Source organism: Danio rerio, chromosome 3 (genome assembly GCF_049306965.1).
Source record: "Danio rerio strain Tuebingen ecotype United States chromosome 3, GRCz12tu, whole genome shotgun sequence".
NCBI lineage: Eukaryota > Metazoa > Chordata > Actinopteri > Cypriniformes > Danionidae > Danio > Danio rerio.
The window spans coordinates 5,554,163-5,577,153 of record NC_133178.1 but is presented as its reverse complement, the minus strand read 5'-3'; the positions used below and the strand labels follow the sequence as shown (position 1 = coordinate 5,577,153).

The 22,991-nt window shown below is 36.5% G+C and overlaps 2 protein-coding genes across 2 annotated transcripts in view; both read left to right on the top strand.

Annotated features, from left to right (window-relative positions):
* The first annotated feature begins 108 nt into the window (after positions 1-108).
* On the top strand, positions 109-16,818 carry LOC108182795 (uncharacterized). Its single transcript, XM_073945294.1, has 4 exons — positions 109-201; positions 1,136-1,218; positions 4,032-5,078; positions 15,483-16,818. The coding sequence occupies exons 1-4, from the start codon at positions 152-154 to the stop codon at positions 16,280-16,282; spliced, it is 1,980 nt and encodes a 659-aa protein (XP_073801395.1). The 5' UTR covers positions 109-151; the 3' UTR covers positions 16,283-16,818.
* Positions 12,417-22,991, top strand: part of LOC101882267 (uncharacterized) — a 23,678-nt gene continuing 13,103 nt past the window's right edge. Inside the window, exon 1 of the mRNA XM_073944056.1 lies at positions 12,417-12,637. The gene's annotated coding sequence lies outside the window, so the exon portion shown is untranslated. The remainder of the gene's footprint in view (positions 12,638-22,991) is intronic.

Here is a 22,991-nt window from a genome sequence, read left to right as displayed (position 1 = left end):
GACCCCTTAGACTAAAAACCTATTCAAAAATGGTCAAGAGTTAAAAAGAGACTTAGGGGTGTGTCAAATAATCCTGTATAAAAATTGTAACAAACACACTGAAAGTTTAGAAGGTGTCCAGGAGAGACTTCACGAACGGGTGACACTGGACATGCTGGGGCTTGGAGGACAAACACAAATATGTGGCCACGATAAAAAACGGTAAGCAATTTTAAGCTTATACATTTGTGTTTTTTCTGCCAAGGGCCTGCTTGTAATGGTAAAAAGTCACTTGAACTGTTTCTCCAGCTATAACGAACTACAAGTAAAACTAAAAAAGTAAAGATATGAAAGGAAAACAATGGGGTTTCGAATACCAGGAGAAAATAACAATTTGCATGCAAATGATCTGTGTTTTCCTAAGAGGGCCTTGACGGAACGTTAACTAGTAACTGTTACTCATGTTTGGGAAATTTTTTAATAATGAAGAATATGCATAGAGCATTTTTAAGTTTTAAGAGGAAGTTCTTAAAGTGTGGTGACAGTTAAGAGATTAAAACAGATTAATAAAGTAGAGAGAAGCGCGCAAAGACCTCGGAGTACCCGTTCTGTTTTAATAATAATAAATATTATTATGCAGGAGGCTGGGGGAAAAAAGGCAAAAATCCTGTGAAGTGCTATTTTTACTGAAGAACAGTAAAGACGGGAGCAGAAGTAACAGGTCACTCAAGAGGAGTGTAGTGTAGTGTATTTATGTAATTGTTAGTATTTGTGTATTTGTCTGTGTTGGACTGAAGATACTGGTATGCAGAAGCTACCACCTTTAGAGAGACTAGAATAGAGGTGAGGGTCAGGTTACACAGTGTAAGAGATAAGTTAGAATGAGTGAGAAGTATGATTGTGTTTAGAAGTATGTTTGCAATAAGAGTGAGTTTAAAAGATTTATCGTTTTATATTATAATATAAAAGAAGGACTGCATATGTTGTGTGATTTTATGAACAATAAGATAGAGAGTGATGCAGCTGAGGGAAGATATTGTGATACAAAGGAGGATTAAGCCTCATGAAATTAATTGAGATGATATTGCATTTGAAAGACACAGACTGAAAAGAAGAATATACAACATTTTTCTGAATAATCTCTGTGTGTTTGAAGTGTTTTTAAGTATGAACTAGGCAGAGAGGGGACTGAAATTCCTGACATGTCGACAGTCTGGAAGAAGGTCTGCTTCAGGAGTGGTAAGAATCTGTCTATTTTAAGAACAAAAGTTTCACAGGACAGATAGAAGCTAAAGAGTAAAGATATATTATAAGGTATTAAATAAATAGAAATATTATAAAGTAGTGTAATAAGATAAATAAAATAAGAAAATATTAATGATTTATTTAAGATTTAAAAAATAAAAAGTGTTAATAAAAATGCAACTGAAAGCTATATTAATAAATACTAAGAAATTTAAAAATTGAAGCATACAAATAACTACATATGGATATAAATTGTTAAATTGATTAGGAAATAAATTTACTAAATCAGTATAAATAAAAATAGATAAATTAGTTCTTTGATAGAGAATAAATTAGAAGAGAAAAACTTTGATGAATATGGATTAATTGAAGAGTTAATGATCAAATGTTTAAGGAAAATAAGTGTAAAGAAAAATGAATTAGGAAAATCTAAGAGACAAAAATGCTAATTTTTGAAAAGGAAAAGAAGCATAGGAAAATGGAGAGAAAAAAGAAGTCCAAACATTGTTTAATAGAATAAAAAGAGAAGATGTTTAAAAATATATATTAAACAGATAAGATAAAAATTAGAAAAAACAGTAACATTTTAAAGAAAACAAGATTTGGCTTTAAAAGATAAAATTATGTTTAAGTGCAATAAAAAAATTGTTGTGGAGTAAGTTGACTGTTGTCATCTGTTTTAAAGTCAGCTACAGGCTGTCATCTGAGCCAACAGCTATTTGTAGTAAAAGCAGTGAGTCAGATGTAAAGCATAGACACTGAGGAGAAATGAAAGAACATCATAGTGAGTTCAAAAATTATATAGTTAATATTTTATGTACCTAAAAAACTAATTTAAAATCAAAAATTGCATTTCAGATTGGAAAAATGCTTAAAGTAAACAAACATTTAGAGTTAAAATAGCACTATGAACTTGAAGCTATTGCAGTAAGAATTTTGAACAGTTATATTAGACATTAGGCCACCATATAGTACTGTTGAATTAAAACAGGTATATGGAAATGTTAGAGAAATTAAAATAATGTAAGATGTAATGTAACTAGTGAGGAAGCACTAGAATAAATTAGGAAAAAATAAGTGAAGCACAATCTGAAGCCAAAGAAATTAATTATAAGAACATTTAACAAATAGAAAATTAAGCATATTTACATATGATAAAAATGATTGAGAATTAAAGAAAATAAGTTGTTAAACAGTAAACAAAAATAGATAAATAAATAAATTAATTAATAAAAAAAATGGATAAAAGGAGTCTTTATTTGATGAAGGAAAAAATGGGGGGAAAAAAAAGAGTCATGAGCTAAATTCTATATATATTAATTAAGAGGACATAGGGATGAACTTTGGGGGACTGTAGTCTTGTACCTACCAGACATCTGAGTACACTGGCAAATGGAAAGGTGTTTGAAAAACACAATGAGCAAAATGCCTGTTGACACTTGTGACATGCTACAGCAGTGATGCAGGCACTGCATACTCAGGATTTACTGAGGACTGAAAAAGCTACATTTGTTCAGAGACATTCAAAAGAGACACTAACAAGAGACTGATGAACTGATCAAAGAGAAAATACGCTCCACCAGAACTTTACATCAGCTGAGTCAAAGAAAGAAGCCAGCCCAAAGAGAGAGGGGGAAACACTGTGCCCGGATATGAAGGAATTTCAGGACAACATAGAAAAGACTGTTGCGCCAATCTGGAGCTAGTTGTCTCAGGTTGCGAGGGGGGATAGTCTGACAGTCCATCTCAAAGTAGCTCCTAAAGTCCAAATTAAGTTCAAGAATTACAGAAGGAAAATTAAGAACAAAAGTGTAGCTACCCATTCTTGGATCAAATCAGACTCCTGTCAATTTGAGAGAAATTATTATCATGCAAATTTGTAAAAAAAAAAAAAAAAAAAAAAGTGTTATAAGGTAATTTTAAGGTGAAACTTTAAATGATAAAATTATATATTATGATGAATGGTAAATAATTTGAGTTTAAGTTTCAGTAGGCTTAATAAAAGTTCCTTAAACATAGAATGATAAATTACAATGCAGGGTGGTGACTAAAGAAAAAGCTTTTGATAAGGCAATACATAATTTGGAGAATAAATAAGAATGGAACTAAGTATTTAAGTTCAAATTAAGTAAAGGAAAATCTTAACATAATTGTATTGTGAATGGCCTAAATCAATATTGGATATTGAAAACTGGAAAAATTCAAATCTAGAAAAATGATTTATAGTTAAAGGAAAGATTGAAATAACAATTTGAAATAAATTCATTGGACATAAGGTCAGAAAGTAACAGTTCTAAATTGCTATGAAAAAAATTGAAAGAGAAAAGTGTTTAAGAAAACAATATAAGGAATTAATAAGGAATAATAGTTAAAACAGAGCAAATAGAAATTTACAAAACATGAAAACAGAATGCTCTGGGGTCTGCTCTGCTCTTTCTCGGCTTTATTATGGAGAATAAAGTCTATTTTCTGATATTCAAAACCTCCGGTCTGATAATTTGTAATTAATGAGAAGTCAATATTTACCACAACTATAGTTGAAGTGTTTGGAAGTAATTCACATTTTCCTCCTGTAGAAAAACATCATAAGAACAGTGTTTAGTGGCTCAATGTGTTACAGCAGCTGTTGAAATTGAATGAATGAAGGAAAATAGTTTGGGCAAATATTCAATATTTATATAAAGAAGGTGACTGGAAGATCGGTGTACCTTGCTGAAGACTGAAATAATCGTGATTTTATAGTTGTTGTCTGCTATCATTTGTTTATATCACTTAAATAAAATGCTGTCTTTTCATATTTATTTCAGGCCTGATGGAGGAGACACAGCATGTTAAAATGAGAGAAAAAACTCACTCACTGAAGAGAAAAGACAGAAAACGTGTCACCTGCACTCAGTGTGGGAAGAGTCTGGCAAACAAAGACAGTCTCAAGAGCCACATGAGGATCCACACCGGAGAGAAACCATTCACATGTTCTCAGTGTGGGAAGAGTTTCAGAGACTCATCAAACCTTAGTAGACACATGTTGATCCACACTGGAGAGAAAACACACAAGTGTGATCAGTGCGGAAAATCATTTCTGTTGGCTTCAAGCCTGAATGATCACCTTAGAGTTCATGCAACTGAGAAGCCTTCATGCTCTGTGTGTGGAAAGAGTTTTGCATACGAAGGAAATTTAAGAAAACATCAGAAGATCCACACCGGTGTGAGAGAGTATGTGTGCTCTGAGTGTGGGAAGACTTTTATTACATCTACAAGCTTACAACAACACCAGATAATTCACACTGGAGAGAAACCTTATATATGTTCACACTGCAGCATGAGATTTAGTCAGTTTTCACATCTGAAAATACACGAGAGGATTCACACTGGAGAGAAACCGTACAAGTGTTCACACTGTGACAAGAGATTTACTCAGTTGGGAAGCCAGAAAACACATGAGAGGACTCACACTGGAGAGAAACTGTACAAGTGTTCACACTGCGACATGAGATTCAGTCAGTCATCACAAATGAAATCACATGAGAGGATTCACACTGGAGAGAAACCGTACATGTGTTCACACTGCGACATGAGATTCAGTCAGTCATCACAAATGAAATCACATGAGAGGATTCACACGGGAGAGAAACCTTACAAGTGTTCACACTGCGACAAAAGATTCAATCAGTCAGGAAGCCAGAAAAGACATGAGAGGATTCACACCGGAGAGAGACCGTACAGGTGTTCACACTGCGACATGAGATTCAGTCAGTTAAGAAGCCTGCAAATACATGAGAGGACTCACACTGGAGAGAAACAAGTGAGATTCAGTCAGTCAGAAACATTGAAAAACACACAAGAGTGTCACGTCTGAGAGTAACCTTAACAGATATGCAAACTTGCAGTATTGATGGGTTGTTCTGGAACAAATCTTTAATGTGACTCTGCAGTAACGAGTCCTTTCAGAGTGATTCTTTCATTGCTGTATGTGCAGATAGGGGAATAGTTCAAGAGGTCAATAGTTAAATCAATATTTTTATCTGAAAGAGCTCAACTCTTTTAGTATTCACTGCACCCAAAATGTGTTAAACCCTGTCAATACACATTTAAAAGATATTAGAGAATGTTTTGTTCTTTAAATTTAGGATAATTCATTAATATAGATCGATTAAAACATTCTACAATGGCAGTCCACAGAACCATTTGTGGGAAATGTTTGAAATTTCCAAATGAAATGCTGCTGAAAACACAGCAGAAATCTACCATTGATTTACTGTAGTTGTAGTTCTACTGAGTGGTGCGCTTTGGTACATTTTTATGGCCGTTTCCACTGTTAAAGGGTACCAAAAGGCGAGCTAGACCCACAGCTGAACGCTATTGGTTTATAGAGACACGTCACCATCGCATACACAAGCAAAATAATTAAAAACAAAGAAACCGCCATTTTAAAAACACAGCCGAGACATTACACCATAATAATATATACATATAATAACAAGCTATGGTCGACTCAAGATCAAAAAGACGTCATCATCATCTTGATGAACAGCAACAAAGCCAAGAAGAACAAAATCTGCTGTGTCCTGTCCTGTTGTTGTTTTACGAGCCCGTCTAAAGCATGAGCGGTTTCACTTTCTCCAGAAAGTTCATGTGCATCGCCGCTTGTCTATATTAGAAATCAGGTGTGTGGCTGCGGGAGTTAATGTTGAATTTCAGTAAGTAAGTAGGGGATTTTATCCACCCTAAATAAAGCGATTCCCTTCAATCTAGTTAATACTGACTCATTCATAAATTAGTTGCGGCAAAAATGCTGATTACCGATGTAATTGTCCATGAATCTGCTGTATTAGTGATTATAATTACTTAACTATAAATGGTCTGCAGCATAAATAAACCTGCATTGCAGTGTCATGCATTTGATAAAATGACAGAGAAAATGGACATAAGATCATTTTTCAGTGCAGCTAAACACCAGGTACAAAAAGTTCACATATTAAGCAATTTGGCTTTCTAAATGAATGCTTATGAAAACACTAATATCACAATATCAATCACAGGCAAATGAGAAAGAAATGATTGAGGAACAGGCAGAGCAGGGTCAGTCAGATGTACAGTGTCAGGCTGATTTATACTTCTGCGTCAAACGCTGACGCGTAGCCCTTCACCGTGGCCGTCGGCGTCACTGACGTGCACCTCTCAAAAAATGTAACTACACGTCGCAACAACGCGTAGCGCAAGCTCTGTGATTGGTCGCCTTGGTAGCACTGACGTGTCTGGTCGGGACCCAGAGCCGCGCGAATGGCGCGAGCGATTGTTTACAAGTGTGGAGTCCCGTGAAGGAGCTCCGGATGGAAAGTTTTGTTTTGTGTTTACCTCATAGTTAAAGTTGTTGCTCGTCCGCCTGTTCCTGCCTCAAAATGAGCGAGTTTGAGCCACTTGTACATCCCGGAAGTGTTCAGGAAAAGCAAAACAGCAGCGAAGAAACTCGACAGAGGAACATTTACACCTCACTGCCAACTAGCGTTTCGGAATTGTTAATGCAGACCAACAGAGACAGCGCGCAGAAGTATAAATGCACAGCTACGCGCATTGCATGCGCTGTGGGTTACGCCGGTCACTTGACGCAGAAGTATGAACCAGGCTTTAAGGGTGTTGTGCTTTATTGAAGAAATTTTTATGATCAGTCAATTTAACAAGTGTAATGTGAACTAGTTATTATGTGTATGGAAAACGTATTTTCCTGCATTGATTCTGCTTCAGGAGTCAGTTGACTGTAAACAACACAACAAACAATGCAATAAATAGTTTTGAATAAAAATTAGCTGTCATAGAACCTGAGAAAAACTTTGAAAATAACTATAATGACGTTGTCTCCATGGTATAATAATATTAATGATGAAACAATTTTTAACTGCGGGGACATGTCTTTATTAGTACAATTTGGCTGTATTATTTGTGCCCCTTTCAAAAAAATACTCGAAAGAAGTTTTATATTTATTCCCCCCCTACTGTTAAATCAGATTTACGCCCATGATTGAAGTGCTTCTCACTAGGGTTCGGTATCGTTTTTTTTTTTTTTTTACCAGTGCTAAATCGATACTTTTAAAATGGTACCTGTGCCAAAACTGTGCCTGAACCGACTTTTTAGCCACAAAATTAATTGACAAAAAAATGTGTGTGTGTGTGTGTGTATATATATATATATATATATATATATATATATATATATATATATATATATATATATATATATTAGGTGTGTAACGATATTAAAACCGAACCGAAATATCGCGATACACCAACCATGATACGTATCGCGAAACTCTCGTGGCGTACCGCGGTACTCTCACGCCCCCTGCTGCCCATTGTTGAGGTTGACGTCACTTGTCTCTAACTAATTGAACCAATTTAAACACATCTTTATTATCATATTTGATTAAATTGTTTTAGTAATGATGAGAATTTGTTCTAAATATATTCTAAAGTTAGTATTTTAGTGCATGTTATGTCATGTGACTTGAGTAAGCATCACGCTCGTTACTACTGGACGCAGGACAGCTGCTTCACATAGTACTGAGATTGCAGATCCCCCAGACACATTTAAGTCATCTGTGTGGAAACATTTTGGTTTTCCAGTTGAGTACAGGAATAGAATTCGTGTCGTGGACAAAGCGCACGCCTGTCTGTCTCAACTGTTTCACGAAACTTACTTGTAAGGAAAAACATTTAAAAAGTGTGGTAATTTCACAATGTGAGGGTGTAAGCAACAGAACTGCCAACAAAAGTGATTTAATGTACAAAAGTGAAACCAGAATAATGCCCAAATATACAAAAAAGAGAAATATTTACACTAATAAAAATAATATAATAAAGTAACAAATTCAAACAAAAGTATCAAACAAAAATTAGTTAAACTCGAGCAAGGGGGTGATAGTGAAGACAAACAAAAGAAATAAATATAATAAAACAATTCTAAGTCATGAATAACCCCTCTTACCTTAAGAAAAAAAAGGTCTTCAGCGCAGTGCGCCGCATTCTTCCCTATACTGAATAAAATAAACAAAGATGACCTTCACCTCTTACCTGATGTCTTTAACAATACATTTTCTACGTGTTTGCAAAATGGAAATCGTATGACATTTTCCCTATCCACCTTACACCAAGACTGAACTTGAGGAGATTGAGCAGCTATATTGTCGGGAAGGAGCGGAGCTAAAAAATAATATACAAATCAATTGAAATAAAAATGTACAAACCTCACAAAATTTCTTAAAGTGGGCAAAAGTAATGCAAAATAATTTTACCCAAACGAAAGTTAAGCAAAAACAACGAAAATCATAATCATGTCAGAAAAATACACGAAAAACGAAATCAAAGGAAAAAGCGCTCTCTCTCCCGCTCTTCCTGACGTGCTTTTTACATTCCCGCGCTGCGTCGCCAAATGATGATAGATCGGTCTCCTGACCAATCAGCTGTCAAAAAGGCGGGCCTACAGAAATGACAGGCATCAGCTCTCGTGAAGGCGGACCTACATAAATGACCGGCATAGAGGGAGCGGGAGAGAGAGAGAGATCGGGAGGCAAACATACAGCCGGCTACAACCCTAACATTAGTTTCAGACACAACCGCAATGTATTTTACTGGTGAATATGTCATGAAAAAACACTTTACAAACACATTATATGTATATTTTTCATTAATTTAAACAGAAACCTATCTATCTAAATGAAACCATATAATCAAAAATGAGCGTCTGTGTCTGCACAGAGATCAAGCCTCTCATCGGAGAATGTGGATATTATGGTGTTTTTGAAGAAGATCTCTCACTAGTCTACAGTGCAGTTATTTATTAAGATGGCTGCACTAAAGAGAATAGTTTTTTTTTTCTGACTAGTCTATATTGGAGGTATTTATTTAATTCTAGTTGTTTACTCGGGTATCCTGACTGTACTAAAAATGCGATGACAAAGTTAATAAAGAAAAAGTTAAGACGTTCTTGTTATTAAGTGAATTGTCCCTTAGCATTGCTGTTAACATGACATCAACCCTAACCCCACAGCAAACAGAAACCGAACCGTACCGAACCGAACCTTGGCTCCAAAACCGTGAACCGAACCGAACCGTGCCTTTTGTGTATCGTTACACCCCTAATATATATATATATATATATATATATATATATATATATATATATATATATATATATATATATATTAATCATTATTATTGAACAATATAAATTTATATTTGTAGTAAGTTTAAAGTAAACATCAATTCATATTTTATTTATTTGAATTGCATTAATATATTCCTTTTGTTCGTTAGCATGAATGCTAGATTTGCATTATGCTATTAACATTACATTAACTTACTACTAACCAGTGGAAAGGCTGTCATCAAAATCAGGGAACAGCTTTGGGGCTTGTGACTACTTTTACATGGACATCAGTGATCTGATGATTTGCCCTAATCTGAATAAGACAATAAAATGATTCAGGTGTTTACATGAGCGGCTTTTTGAATGTTCCATTAATGATTCCCAGTTACATGTTATAGCTCATAGATCCAGTAACGTCAGTGCGTCAACAGGCTATAAATGTTTACTTCGCAGTTTGTGTCTGTGGTCCTTTAAGATAATCAAAAATCACAGTTTACGTGGAAGGCTTTTGATCAGAGTATTGTCTTAATCATATTAAAATCAGAGTATTGGTGTCCATGTAAATGTACTCACTGAAAGTGTCAGATGATGTCACAAGCTGTCAAAGCCAGTCCATTCCTCACCTTTAAGGTGATTCCATAAGCCTTAAGTTTGACGTTTCCCCCCTAACACACAACTTTTGTTAAGCATCTGCTGCATGTTGGTGTGCCAGAATCCTTGCTTTTAAATACAGCCATACTGTAGAATGCTTAGCTTAAGCAAATTAGATGAACGCTATCATCAAGAACAAACGCTACAAAAACAAACGCCTGACATCGTATCCCTCCAAGCTGTTTACAATAAAATATTTAGAGATGGTGTGACACAACGTACTCATATGTGCCTTTGATGCACCCCTTGATGCTTCTTAAGGACGTCACACAGCAGATGTGCCGCTCAGAGCCGCGGCATGGCGCGCACATCACAGTTGATAGTATCACACACCAGACGTGCACATTCGCATGTTATTTAAAATGAAACTATCCAGATGGCGCTCTGTAGCGCGGCAGAAATATGAACAGGCATGAGTCGTGTCTGGGCGCTGCGGACAGCTGCTGACTTGCGAATTCTAAAATGCATGGTGCTGCGCATCGTTGAGCGGCGCTTCGTGTGTGCGACCTGCTTTATGTTCTTGTCGCAGCACCAGTGGCACCTGAATTAGGCACCGAAACTCGCTGGGTTTCGATACCCAACCCTACTTCTCACATCTTATCCTTTCAGAAACAAACAAGAGAGTGAAGTGTGAAAAACAAAAAAGAAGCCAAGATTTGTTTTGCCGTGCAGACATCCCTGAGCGTTTATTTTCTGTGTCACTGTGCTTCTCTGTTGCCAACTTAGACTGACTTCCTGAATTTTCACAGCTTGGCTAAAACAAGGCTAAACTTGGGCTGATGGTGAAAATCTAGTAGACGTCTAAGAATGCCCCAAAACTAGACTAGTCGTCAAATAGACCGATTAGACAGACTTTATATGTGTTGTCAATCATTTCAGTTTATTTGATGATTAGTCTAGTTTTGGCCTATTATTAGATGTCTGTTAGAATTTCACTGACAGCCCAAATGTAGCCTTGTTTTAGCCAAGATGACTGTTTCTACATCTATTAGACATCTATTATTCATTCATTCATTTTTGTTTCGGCTTAGTCATTTTATTAATCAGAGGTCACCACAGCAGAATGAACCGCCTTTTCCAGCATATGTTTCACGCAGTGGATGCCCTTTCAGCTGCAACCTATCACTGGGCAACACTCATACACTTATTTACACACATTAACTCTGGATAATTTTAGCTTACCCGATTTACCCATAGTGCATGTCTTTGTAGTTGTGACGTGACAAAAATAATCAATTGACTACCGAAGGACTTGAAAGACAAAGGGTAAACTAAGACCTCAGAGATCAAGACTAAATGATCAGTTTATAAAATGATCTGAACTCTTCATCAATAATGTGAAGAGATTCAGTCAGTGAAAAAACTAAAAACACCATGAAAAGATTCTAACTGAGAGAAACTGCCCGGATAACACATTTAGCGAAACATTTACTATTGTGGAAAGAGTGTTTATATCTGAACATTGAAAAAATACTGGTGTAGGAGATCATTAAATGGTGGATTTCTATCTGAATGCTGGTTTTCCATCCATAATGGCTGTTTTATCAGAAAAGTATTCTTAGTCATTATTTCATGTATTGCAGTTCTGTTGACTTTTATTATTAAAACTTCATTTTAAAAACTATTTGTGTTAGTCTATTATAATAAAAATCATTTTCTTATAATGTTAAATGATTTCTGCTGCATTATTACATCATATCAGTGAAATATACTAACATTTAAAGTGTTTTTTTTGCTGCATGTCCACCCTGAAGATGTTTACTTATGACACTTGACGTCTACTGCAGAAAAGCAGAGATAATTGCTCGTTGTGAAACAGATCCAAAAAACAAGGTAGGAACACCTCAGTAAAGAGTAGAACTCTAAGAAATACAGGGAGGAAAGAAGAGAAATGAAAGCGTCAGTCTACTCTTTTTGAAATTAAATTTGAAATGAGTACAATCTTTTTGACGGTTGGCCCTGCGCGTCCGCCATGTTTGTAGTTTGTTTACACCCCCCAAGTATGTAGTACTGATTGATTCGCCTCCAAGATATAATAATATTGTGGGCAAAATTAGCAGTTAAAGTACTTAACATTTCTTACGGAAATGGCCAAAAATACAACAGAACCTTTGACATTCTCTTATCAACATTCTGCGGTTTGGAACACTGATTCTATTTCGAACACGCGTTCCCGCCTTCCGTAATTCAAATACAAACCACATGATGGCGTCACTAGCGTGAACTTACAATCACCCAAAAACAAAGCAAAGCTGCAGTGTATTTTGGGTTTGCTCTGCAGATGATGTTTTCTCTCTAATTAAATGGGATGTGGCGATTAGTGGATGCTGCTGTTATTGTCCTCTAGATGGCAGTAGTGCTGAGCACACAGTTAGCAGAGGCATTATCCGAGTAAAAGCTCAGAGCAAGGAAAACTCGTGTGGAGGTTCAGTGCTGAAGAAATCACGACAACACACTCCAGCTTTTATATTGAACCTTCTGCTGCCAGACTGTTTATCTGACGGACACTTCAGCTGCTTGCCTTTATTCAGTATATATTGGGGCTCAACTGTAAATTCCTCTACAGAAGCGATCAGGAACGCTGGACTTTGTTATTTCAGCTGATATTTCATACACAAACAGGTATGATTCTGTCCTTATTTATGTTTCTCTCCTTATTTATGTTACTTATTTACCAGTTCATATTTTCAGAGGACATCGCACAAAAGCAAGATAAAGAGATTAAGATTTCACACTTCCCTGACTGAATAATAACCTTAACTCTCTAATAAACCTTAACACACAGTTGAATCTCCAGTAATGTAGGCAATTAAATATAAAAGAAATGTGGATGATGTGTGGAGATGATTGAAAGGGGACGTGACTAAACAACATAACGTTCAGTTAATGAGGAAGGAGTATGTGCCAAAGTTTGCGTACTCTTCTGTTTCACACTCAAATGTACTTTTTAGGGCTGCAACTAACGAATAATTTAATAATCATTTCATCTGTTGATTATTTTTTTCAAGTAATCTATTTATCAGATAAAAAAAAAAGAGAAAATTATTAATGTCCAACGCTTCATTCAAAAACAGAACTAAAATCTTTAGAAAGTGCACAAACATGTTGTCCTTGAACATCACTGAGCTGTTATAATAATAATAATAATAAAAAAATAACTTTGTAGTTTTGTCCTGTTTTCAATATCTGGGACTGACTATTCATAGGAGGGCGGCTTTAACATTCAAGCACAGCAAATAAGTGGAAACCTCATGTCATTGATGCACTCAGACATTCTTCCCCTGAGTATATGCAGTAAAAGCTCCTTACATATTGAAGGGGTAGTTTAAATTGCCTTAAAAATGCTACAATTTAATAATAATGTCTAATTTGGTAATTTATTTGTTAACTTTAGTGACTTTACCAGTAATTGTTCTTCTCAGTATCTTTATTTATTTTTAAAACTACAACACCAGCATAACGTGTAAGCCAGACGTGTCTGTACAACACAATACAGGTGGTATAAAACTGATCACAATCAAATGACCCTTGAATAATTTAAAAAAATAGAGTTTTAGTAAAAATAGAGCACTTGCGTTTATATATTTCAACATTTAAATCAGCCCCAGACATAATCTGCATGTGTTACTCTCGAGAAAGAAACCGAAAGTAACCTGAATATGTAGTACAGTACTTTAAATGTGTAGTGTGTAGTAGGCTGGGGTCAAAACTACAAGTGTATATGCGACTGCACAACATTGATAGTGATTCAAAAATGTATGTTTTGGTTAGCTGAATCTTGTTAATGTCAGTGTTGTTGATGTCAGTTGAGGGCCAGAGGGAGGAGGAGGTGGGAGAAAATGGCCTGCGGGCCGGCAGTTTGAGACCCCTCTACTAGACACATGAAATAGCATAAGAAATGATGTCTTCTGAAAGAAACACCTGAAAATTAAGTGATTGTTTGCTTAAAACAAGCAAAATGATTTGCTAATGGGGTAAGAAAAATAATCCTAATTATTTAAGAGACTAAATTACCAAGTAAGTGTTTTGCAGAGCAGCTATACATGACAGCAGATGGAAAAGTAAATGATCCAAAAAATGCGAGTGATTACATGCGAGTCTTTAGTCTTGCAATGCAAAGTGCAAAGTAACTCGACCACCGCTGCTTTATTTCTGTTATTAACCCTTTCACTGCTGAGTTTGAAAGATTCTGTAGGGCCCCGAGAGTGAGTTTTTGTTTGGCGATCACTATTTTAGAAAGTTCACTCTTAATATTTCAGTGGCGACGCATCATGTTTGTCACGTGACACACCGCAGTCACAATAGCGCTGTATGACAGATGTATTCCTTTTATTAGCTTTTCTGTGTTAATGCAAAATAGTCACAGGCTTGCCTATTATGTCATCAATGAGCTGATATTCCAACACACAAAAATTTGCGAGTGCTTTAGTTGTTTAAAGATGTATAAATGATCTTGATGGTGATCTTTAACGTGAGACCGGCACGTTTACTTGCGTCTGGTCGTATGCCCCATTCATAAACACAAAACACACAGGATTCAGCGCATAAATTCATCAGTTACTTCCAAAATGCATGCAGGCAAGTGGCTGGCCAACTGGGAGAAGAATAGACTGAACTTTATTGTTACTTTCACTATGTGTATCTGATATGAATAATACACATTAGGAAATTATATCTGAATGGATAGTTAGACTTTCTTTTGTGTTTTACAAACTCTAAACATCTTGCTTTACTAGTACTTGTGTATATTTACATGTCTAAAACATAAAATAAGCATTGGGTGGTTAAAAACGCTGCATAATTGTGATCATATGACACGTCTTTCTCTGGCTCAGCACCAGCCAACATGCCAAAGCTCAGTTTGAATTGTTCTTGTCATGCTTGTTAAGCTGAATAACAAATAAAAAACACCAGCACCAGGGACATTACGCTCCTCACTTCAAAACGGAACCAAAGTAGGATTCTGTAGTGGTTTATCTTGCGTTCACCCCAATCCTCCTTATCAAAGACTCCAACATGTTTGAATGACTAGGGTCGCACAGATTTCTCTGCCTTCTCCGCTTTCCTCTTAGAGCTGTGATGCACTCCAGAATCTGACAGATTGATTAGCTGTAGACTCTAGAACAGTTAAATGTTGTCCTACAGTGTTCTGCCTGGATTTCATCAATAGTCTTGCATTTACTAACACAGACTATAGTTGAAGTGTTTGGAAGTAATTCACATTTTCCTCCTGTAGAAAAACATCATAAGAACAGTGTTTAGTGGCTCAATGTGTTACAGCAGTTGTTGAAATTGAATGAATGAAGGAAAATAGTTTGGGCAAATATTAAATATTTATATAAAGAAGGTGACTGGAAGATCGGTGTAACTCGCTGAAGACTGAAATGATCGTGATTTTATAGTTGTTGTCTGCTATCATTTGTTTATATCACTTAAATAAAATGCTGTTTTTTCACTTTTATTTCAGGCCTAATTGAGGAGACACATGTTAAAATGAGAGGAAAAGCTCACTCACCGAAGAGAAAAGACAAAAAATGTGTCACCTGCACTCAGTGTGGAAAGAGTCTGGCAAACAAAGACAGTCTCAAGGTCCACATGAGGATCCACACTGGAGAGAGACCATTCACATGCTCTCAGTGTGGAAAGAGTTTCAGAGATGCATCTGCCCTTAAGAAACACAAGTTGATCCACACTGGAGAGAAAACACACACATGTGATCAATGCGGAAATTCCTTTCTGTTGGCTTCAAGCCTGAATGATCACCTTAGAGTTCATGCAACTGAGAAGCCTTCATGCTCTGTGTGTGGAAAGAGTTTTGTACATCAAAGAAATTTAAGAAAACATCAGAAGATCCACACCGGTGTGAGAGAGTATGTGTGCTTTGAGTGTGGAAAGACTTTTATTACAGCTGCAAACTTACAACAACACCAGATGATTCATACTGGAGAGAAACCGTACATGTGTTCACACTGCGACAAGAGATTCAGTCAGTTACCACATCTGAAAGCACATGAGAGGACTCACACTGGAGAGAAACCTTACAAGTGTTCCCACTGTGACATGAGATTTAGTCAGTTATCACATCTGAAAATACATGAGAGGATTCACACTGGAGAGAAACCGTACAAGTGTTCACACTGCGACAAGACATTCACTCAGTTAGGAGGCCTAAAAAAACATGAGAAGATTCACATTAAGGAGAAACAAGTGAGATTCAGTCAGTCAGAAACATTGAAAAAAACACAAGAGGGTCACATCTGCGAATAATCTTTTGTCGGGAGAGCAGGACGAGAATTGGAGAATGGCAGACTTTGTCTTTTATCAGTGGAGTTCGTTCACATTTAGACACATCGCCGTGCTGCTGTGTTCGCCTAAATCAGGGCAGTCCAAACTCTGCCCTGGAGGGCCGGTGACCTGCAGATTTTAGCTCTTACTTGCTTCAACACACCTGCAAGGATGCTTCTAGAAAGCCTAGTAAGAGCTTGATTAGCTAGCCAAGGTGTGTCTGATTGGGGTTGGAACTAAACTTTGCAGGACACCGGCCCTCCAGGACCAAGTTTGTACTCCCCTGGCCTAAATCCTTCAGATTACCAAAAGGGCTAATGGTTGAAATTGGCAGGGCAAGAGACCTGCTACAGTGAGTCTGCATTCAGACCCGGGGATTGAGGGAGAAGTCCTTCTCATTTATAGTGTTTATGTGAACACGATTATCTTTGTTATGATATAAATTGTGGTGTGTGTGTATGAAACTGCGAATAACAAATGTAGCCGGGCATTAAATTACTGTTTATTTCTTAGCATTTTAGCTTTGTAAACTGTAAAATCATGGGTCTTCTCTAGTGTTGGGCGATATACGAAATTTTCAGATCGCCATATCGTCTCCTTGTGAGATCGCCAATACACAATACTATCGCATGGGAGCGCGGCAGTGTTAAGTTTATATATATGTGTATGTGTATATGTGTATGTGTGTGTGTATATATATATATATATATATATATATATATATATATATATATATATATATATATATATATATATATATATGTGTGTGTGTGTGTGTGTATATAAATATGTATATTTATATATATATATATATATATATATATATATATATATATATACATATATACATATACATATATATATATATATATATATATATATATACATATATATACACATATATATATATACATATTATAATCTATATATATATATATATATATACAAACACACATATATATATATATATATATATATATATATATATACACACACACACAAATATATATACACACACACACATATATATATATATATATATATATATACACACACACATATATATATATATATATATACACACACATATATATATATATATATATATATATATATATATATATATATATATATATATATATATATATATATATACATTTACATATATATAACATATATATTACTGCATTTGCATTATGTTTGATCTTGGATAATAATTCAAACTAATACAAATCACTGTGCTCTTACTGCTGAATAGGCTCTGAGAGCAAAATAGTTTCAAACAAGACTCTATGCTACAGTGCGGTGCTGGACAGGATCTGATGGTGACTTCAGGATCAGTGCCGTTATCCTCGGCCCGCGAGACTGCTGCAAAATAGATATAATATACATTGATGAAAGCAAATGAAATGATAGTTATCTTTGCACTTAAGAAACAAGGATGCATTAAGGTCCTTTCAGACAGGAAGCAGATGAAGGACTTGCCGCCCACATGTGAATATGCGGTGAAGTTTTCCATGTTTTTGTTTAGTTGGGCGCGGCTTCAGGTCTGATGATCATCACAAAAGTAATCATCAACAGTGTCACATTTGTACTTGCCTATATCTAACACAATGTTGCGCTTGGCATAGGCGCATTTGTGTTTATTGTTTTCTGATAAGAGTTTCATTTTAGACATGGCTGCGGCGAGTGGTTAATAACCTATTGCTCTAATATTAAATAGCCAACACAATCTCTGGCCAATTTGTAACTTTTTAATGTAGTGGCTAGTTCGTATGAGTTTGTACGATCTAATTCGTACAATTTATGCATCACCCAATGACGGTTGGGGTAAGGGGTGGGATTGGGTGTCACGCCTCCTTTTTAAAATCGTACATTTTCGTACGGCTGAACTCGTACAAATTCATGAAAACTAGCCAATAAACTAACAAAACGTAAAATACTTGCCTTTCCTCATGAGATCAGGCTGAAATAGCCTTTTAGGTCTAAAACTTTTCACTGAACTCAGTAAAATGTTCTTTGAGAAGAATTAATTAATTAATAACCTGTTCAATATGTCTTTAATGCCAAAACGAATAGTGAAATAGAGATTGTAATTTAATTTAATATAGGCTAGTTTAGATAAATAAATAAACTATATTTTAATAGCCTATATAAACAAATATAAGCCAACATATTTTTAAATTAATTAAATAGTTATTTTTTCTGAAAAATGCGCATGTCCGTGTTTATCATTCTATCGAATTAAACACAAATAAGACAAGTATGTATATCAGAGTTCTTTAATTTTCTTCTTCAGTTGTTTAATTCATCGATGAATTTGCTCTTCAGTGTTTGGACTCTCAGTAATGATTAAATCACACTGAACTGAGCTAAACTGAACTGTACTGAACTTAAAACACTAAAAACTGAACTACACTGATCCAGTTACTATGACCATTTATGTGAAGCTGCTTTGACACAATCTACATTGTAAAAGCGCTATACAAATAAAGCTCAATTGAATTGAATTGAATGAATTTTTAAAAAATATTTTATTTAACTTGTTTGTTAATTAAATCCAGTTTTGTTATTTAGCCTGTTATTTTTAACTTAATTTGCTTTGAGATGTGTATTGTGTAGTGTTGATACACGATACTATCGTCTATCGGCACAACCCTAGTTTCTCACAACAACAGTTTACTCTGGGCGTACTCACACTATGCCATCCGTACCGTGCCCAGGCCCGTTTCCCGGATTGTTTGAGAAGTGTGAGTGCGCTGAATCGGGCTCAAGCACGGTTCACTTGGCCGGCCCTGGCCTGGTTGGAAGAGGTGAGCCTGAGCGCAGTTCACTTGGGCTTTGAAACTTAAGCCCGAAACTTAAAGCGAGACGTGACTTTTATAGGACTGTTTCATATTGATTTATTAATCATTCTTACTGTTCAGTGAACGCAAACTGCTGTAGTTTATTAAATACTCAAACCCCTCACTGCACGACAGCTGCACCTTCAGCAGACCTCCTCATTCCTGCAGCACGAGAGCTTTATGATTGTTTATGAGCGCCAAAAGTGGCGGATCTGTTCGGTGAAATATCTGACTGCATGTCACCGCATCCCTAAGGACTGTTTGGCGAAATTTTTGACTGCATGTCACTGCATAACAAACGACTGAAACGACATAACTAGAGAAATCTCCACTGTGCTGAGCGACAGCGCTCACTGAACAGCACAGCATCGATGACGTAAGCGTGCCGAGGCGCGATTTTATGTGAGTGCGGGCCGTCGGGGGAGACGGGTGGGGGGACAAGCGTGCTTTGGCCCGGTTCAAGGCAACTGTACATAGTGTGAGTACAGCCTCTGACAACAGTTCACTCCCCTCCTTCTCCCCTGCTCTGCTGGCCACGCCCACTCCTGCCTCTATTCGCAGAGCTCTATGTCCATTATGATGCAATTTTTTTTTTTAATTCTGAGGTAGACTTGAACCGAAAGTGGGGGGTTTCATGGCCCCTAGCCTACTCTCATGTCTGTGCTAACGCAGAATGAAGCGAGTGCACTGATGCCCATTCTGACCAATCACAGATGTTTCTGCTGAGCTCCTGAACACACAGCCATTCAGCTCATGCTGATATGCTCTCTCATTGGCTGCAGCTCGTCACTACATCTGACCACACGTGGGGTTGAGTCGGCCGACTGCTCTGGAATATTTAGCATGCTGAATGTTGGATTTCCGTCTGCGAGGTGTCGGCGACGCGTCAGCGAGCCTCGTTGATGCGTTGTTCAGTAGTTCACACATAGCGAGCGGCGAGCACCCGCAGATTTCTTCCCGATCACAGCCCGATCTGTCGGCGAGCTCGTTAACTTCCAAATCGGGCTCAAATCAGGCTTAAAATCCTCTAGTGTGAACTAGGCATTAATGTGACTCTGCATATTGGGTCCTTTCACAGTGATTCTTTCATTGCTCTGTGTGCAGATAATGGAAATGAATAATAATTTTATATTCTATCAGGTTTGAGTCGTTCATTATTAACTTGAAATATCTGTAGATCCATCCTCTATGCACTTTGAGCCAAAAAAATGTATTTATTCATCTTTTCAAGTCCTCTAGTTTTTGAGTTGTTTGTCTTTACATGTAACTTGATATCAGGATTGGATGTAGGCAATAGTAAAATCAATATTTTCATCTGAAAGAGCTGAACTCTTTCAGTATTCATAGCACCCAAATGTGTTAAACCCTGTGAATACACATCTAAAAGGGGCACTCATCTGTGACGTCAGCCCCACCCTGCTACAGACAACTTTTCAAGCTTATTTTTTAGAAATAATGTCCATGACAAAGAGTTAATCCCTCTGTTTATTATATTATAATCCACCGTATATATTATAAACAAATAAATACGTAAAAACACATAGACCTACATGCCTTTTAGATCGTTTTTACGTGGGAAATACATCTGTTTTGCTGTACGGTTCTAAAAGTTTTAAAAATGTGCGTATAACATAATACATAGTATTATCATGAGACATATTTACATAAGTGTATCGCTCGCGTGCACACAGCCTGCTTACCTTAACAGACGACAGAAATGAGGCATGAGGAGGGACAAGTCTATCAAATGCCTGAGCACAAAGCAACATTCAATATCCCTTTTTTGTCACGACGTACAGCGAAAAGCAGCCCATACAGTCACATCTGCTATACATTTTATGGAGGAGTGTAAATACTGCAGTTATGGCAGTTAAATGTGATCAGATGAAGAAAAAAAGACGAACGATCACTTGATCACGTGAAAATGACAGTTAATATGTCTGTATTTTTACACATTTATTCACACGTTTGCATTACTGAGAGCAGGAAAGAGACTGCATTGGTGAGCAGTATCTTCATAATATTGTTTAATAAAATCAATCATCAACAAATAAATCTGTCTCGAAGATATTATCTACGCACAATCTGAATTCCCAATTAGAACAATACAACAAACTATAAAATACTATTCATGAAAATACCTAAATAACAGACAAACCCAAACGCCCAAAACCAGCGAGCTGCGCTCCAGACCAGATCAGCTCGATGACGTATGTCTCAGACACCGCCTGCAGTCCCATTTAGCAACTTGATAGCAACCGTCTTTTTAAAGAAGCATGGCCGAATTAAAAACTCAAGAGTGTGCTGTGACTGATGTGTTTCATGTCGTAGAACAAACGTGAAAGTATCTTGAGTTCGTGTTCGCCACGAACCTTATTTAAGCGATTTTACTTAAACCCCATTCAAAAAACCCATTGACTTTGGGACGAGGGAACCAAAACTGCTAAAATGCTAACTCGCTTCCAGGTTTTTGCATACAAATTGACGTCATAGTTCCTCCACTCTATATATCAAACAGAAAGAAATAATTATTCAAGCAGTTACAGGAAAAACAAGTGGAACCTAACATAGAGAACATCTTAAAGTTGAGCACATTGGATGTGTGTTTTAGATATGTTTATGTTTAGATATGTTTAATTGCTAGCCCGCTTGGAGCATTGTTTAGGTATAAAAGGAAGTGCCCTGGATTGGTTTAAGTCTTATCTTTCCAATCGCAGTTTTAAAGTCACCATTGGTGATCATTCTTCTGAGGCAGCCTTTTTGTCATGTGGTGTTCCCCAGGGATCTATTTTAGCCCCGATTCTTCTTTCCTCATATATGCTTCCCCTGGGTCCTATTTTTCAAAAACATGGTCTGTCTTTCCACTGTTATGCAGATGACACTCAAATTTACCTGCCTTTAAAACAGAATTCAAGTGGACTGGAGACTCTTGTGTCTTGCCTGTCGGATGTGAAAGTCTGGTTGTCTTTGAACTTTCTAGATTTTAATGAGAGCAAAACTGAAACAGTTGTGTTCGGCTCGTCAAATTATTCTAGGACATCACCAGCTGATCTTGGTGATTTGGGTTTGTCTGTGAAGCCTTGTGTAAAAAATCTGGGTGTTATCTTTGATGATGGCTTGGCCCACACGGAATCTGCGCGTGCAGAATTCCGTAGATTTTCCGCAGATTTCTGCAGTTTTTTTAGCCCATTATAAATTCTGTTTATTTACTTGAGTAAATGTGTAAATCTGAATTTATTCAGTTTTTATTCAGTAATTTATTACTTTTTATTTAATATATTAAAGTGTAAGTTATGATACTCCGCTGGATACTCCCAAAATAATTCCGCAGAAATCCGCAGATTTTTACCAAAATTCTCCGCAGAAATAGCAAAAAAACATCTGCAGATTCCGTCTGGCCCTAATGATGACTTGAGATTTGATAAACAGATTAGCGCAGTGGTCAAATCCTGCTTTTTTCAGCTTCAACTTTTAAAAACAGTCAAACCTATTTTATCTAGGAAAAATTTTGAAAAAATATTTCATGCTTTTATTACTTCTAGATTGGATTACTGTAATGATTACTGGCTCTTCAGTGTTTGAACTCTCAGTAATGATTAAATCACACTGAACTGAGCTAAACTGAACTGAACTTAAACACTAAAACCTGAACCACACTGTTCCAGTTACTGAACTACCCTGTTCCAGTTACTATGACCATTTATGTGAAGCTGCTTTGACACAATCTACATTGTAAAAGCGCTATACAAATAAAGCTGAATTGAATTGAATTGCTATACTTTGGGATCAGCCAGACAACTCTATCCCGCGTACAGCTAGTTCAAAATGCTGCTGCAAGGCTTTTA

Coding starts and splice junctions, on each gene's coding strand:
- LOC108182795 (XM_073945294.1), top strand. CDS start 152: ATGCTGGGGCTTGGAGGACAAACACAAATATGTGGCCACGATAAAAAA. Junction 202..1,135: donor TGTGGCCACGATAAAAAACG/GTAAGCAATTTT, acceptor GTGTGTTTGAAG/TGTTTTTAAGTATGAACTAG. Junction 5,079..15,482: donor CACACAAGAGTGTCACGTCT/GAGAGTAACCTT, acceptor CTTTTATTTCAG/GCCTAATTGAGGAGACACAT.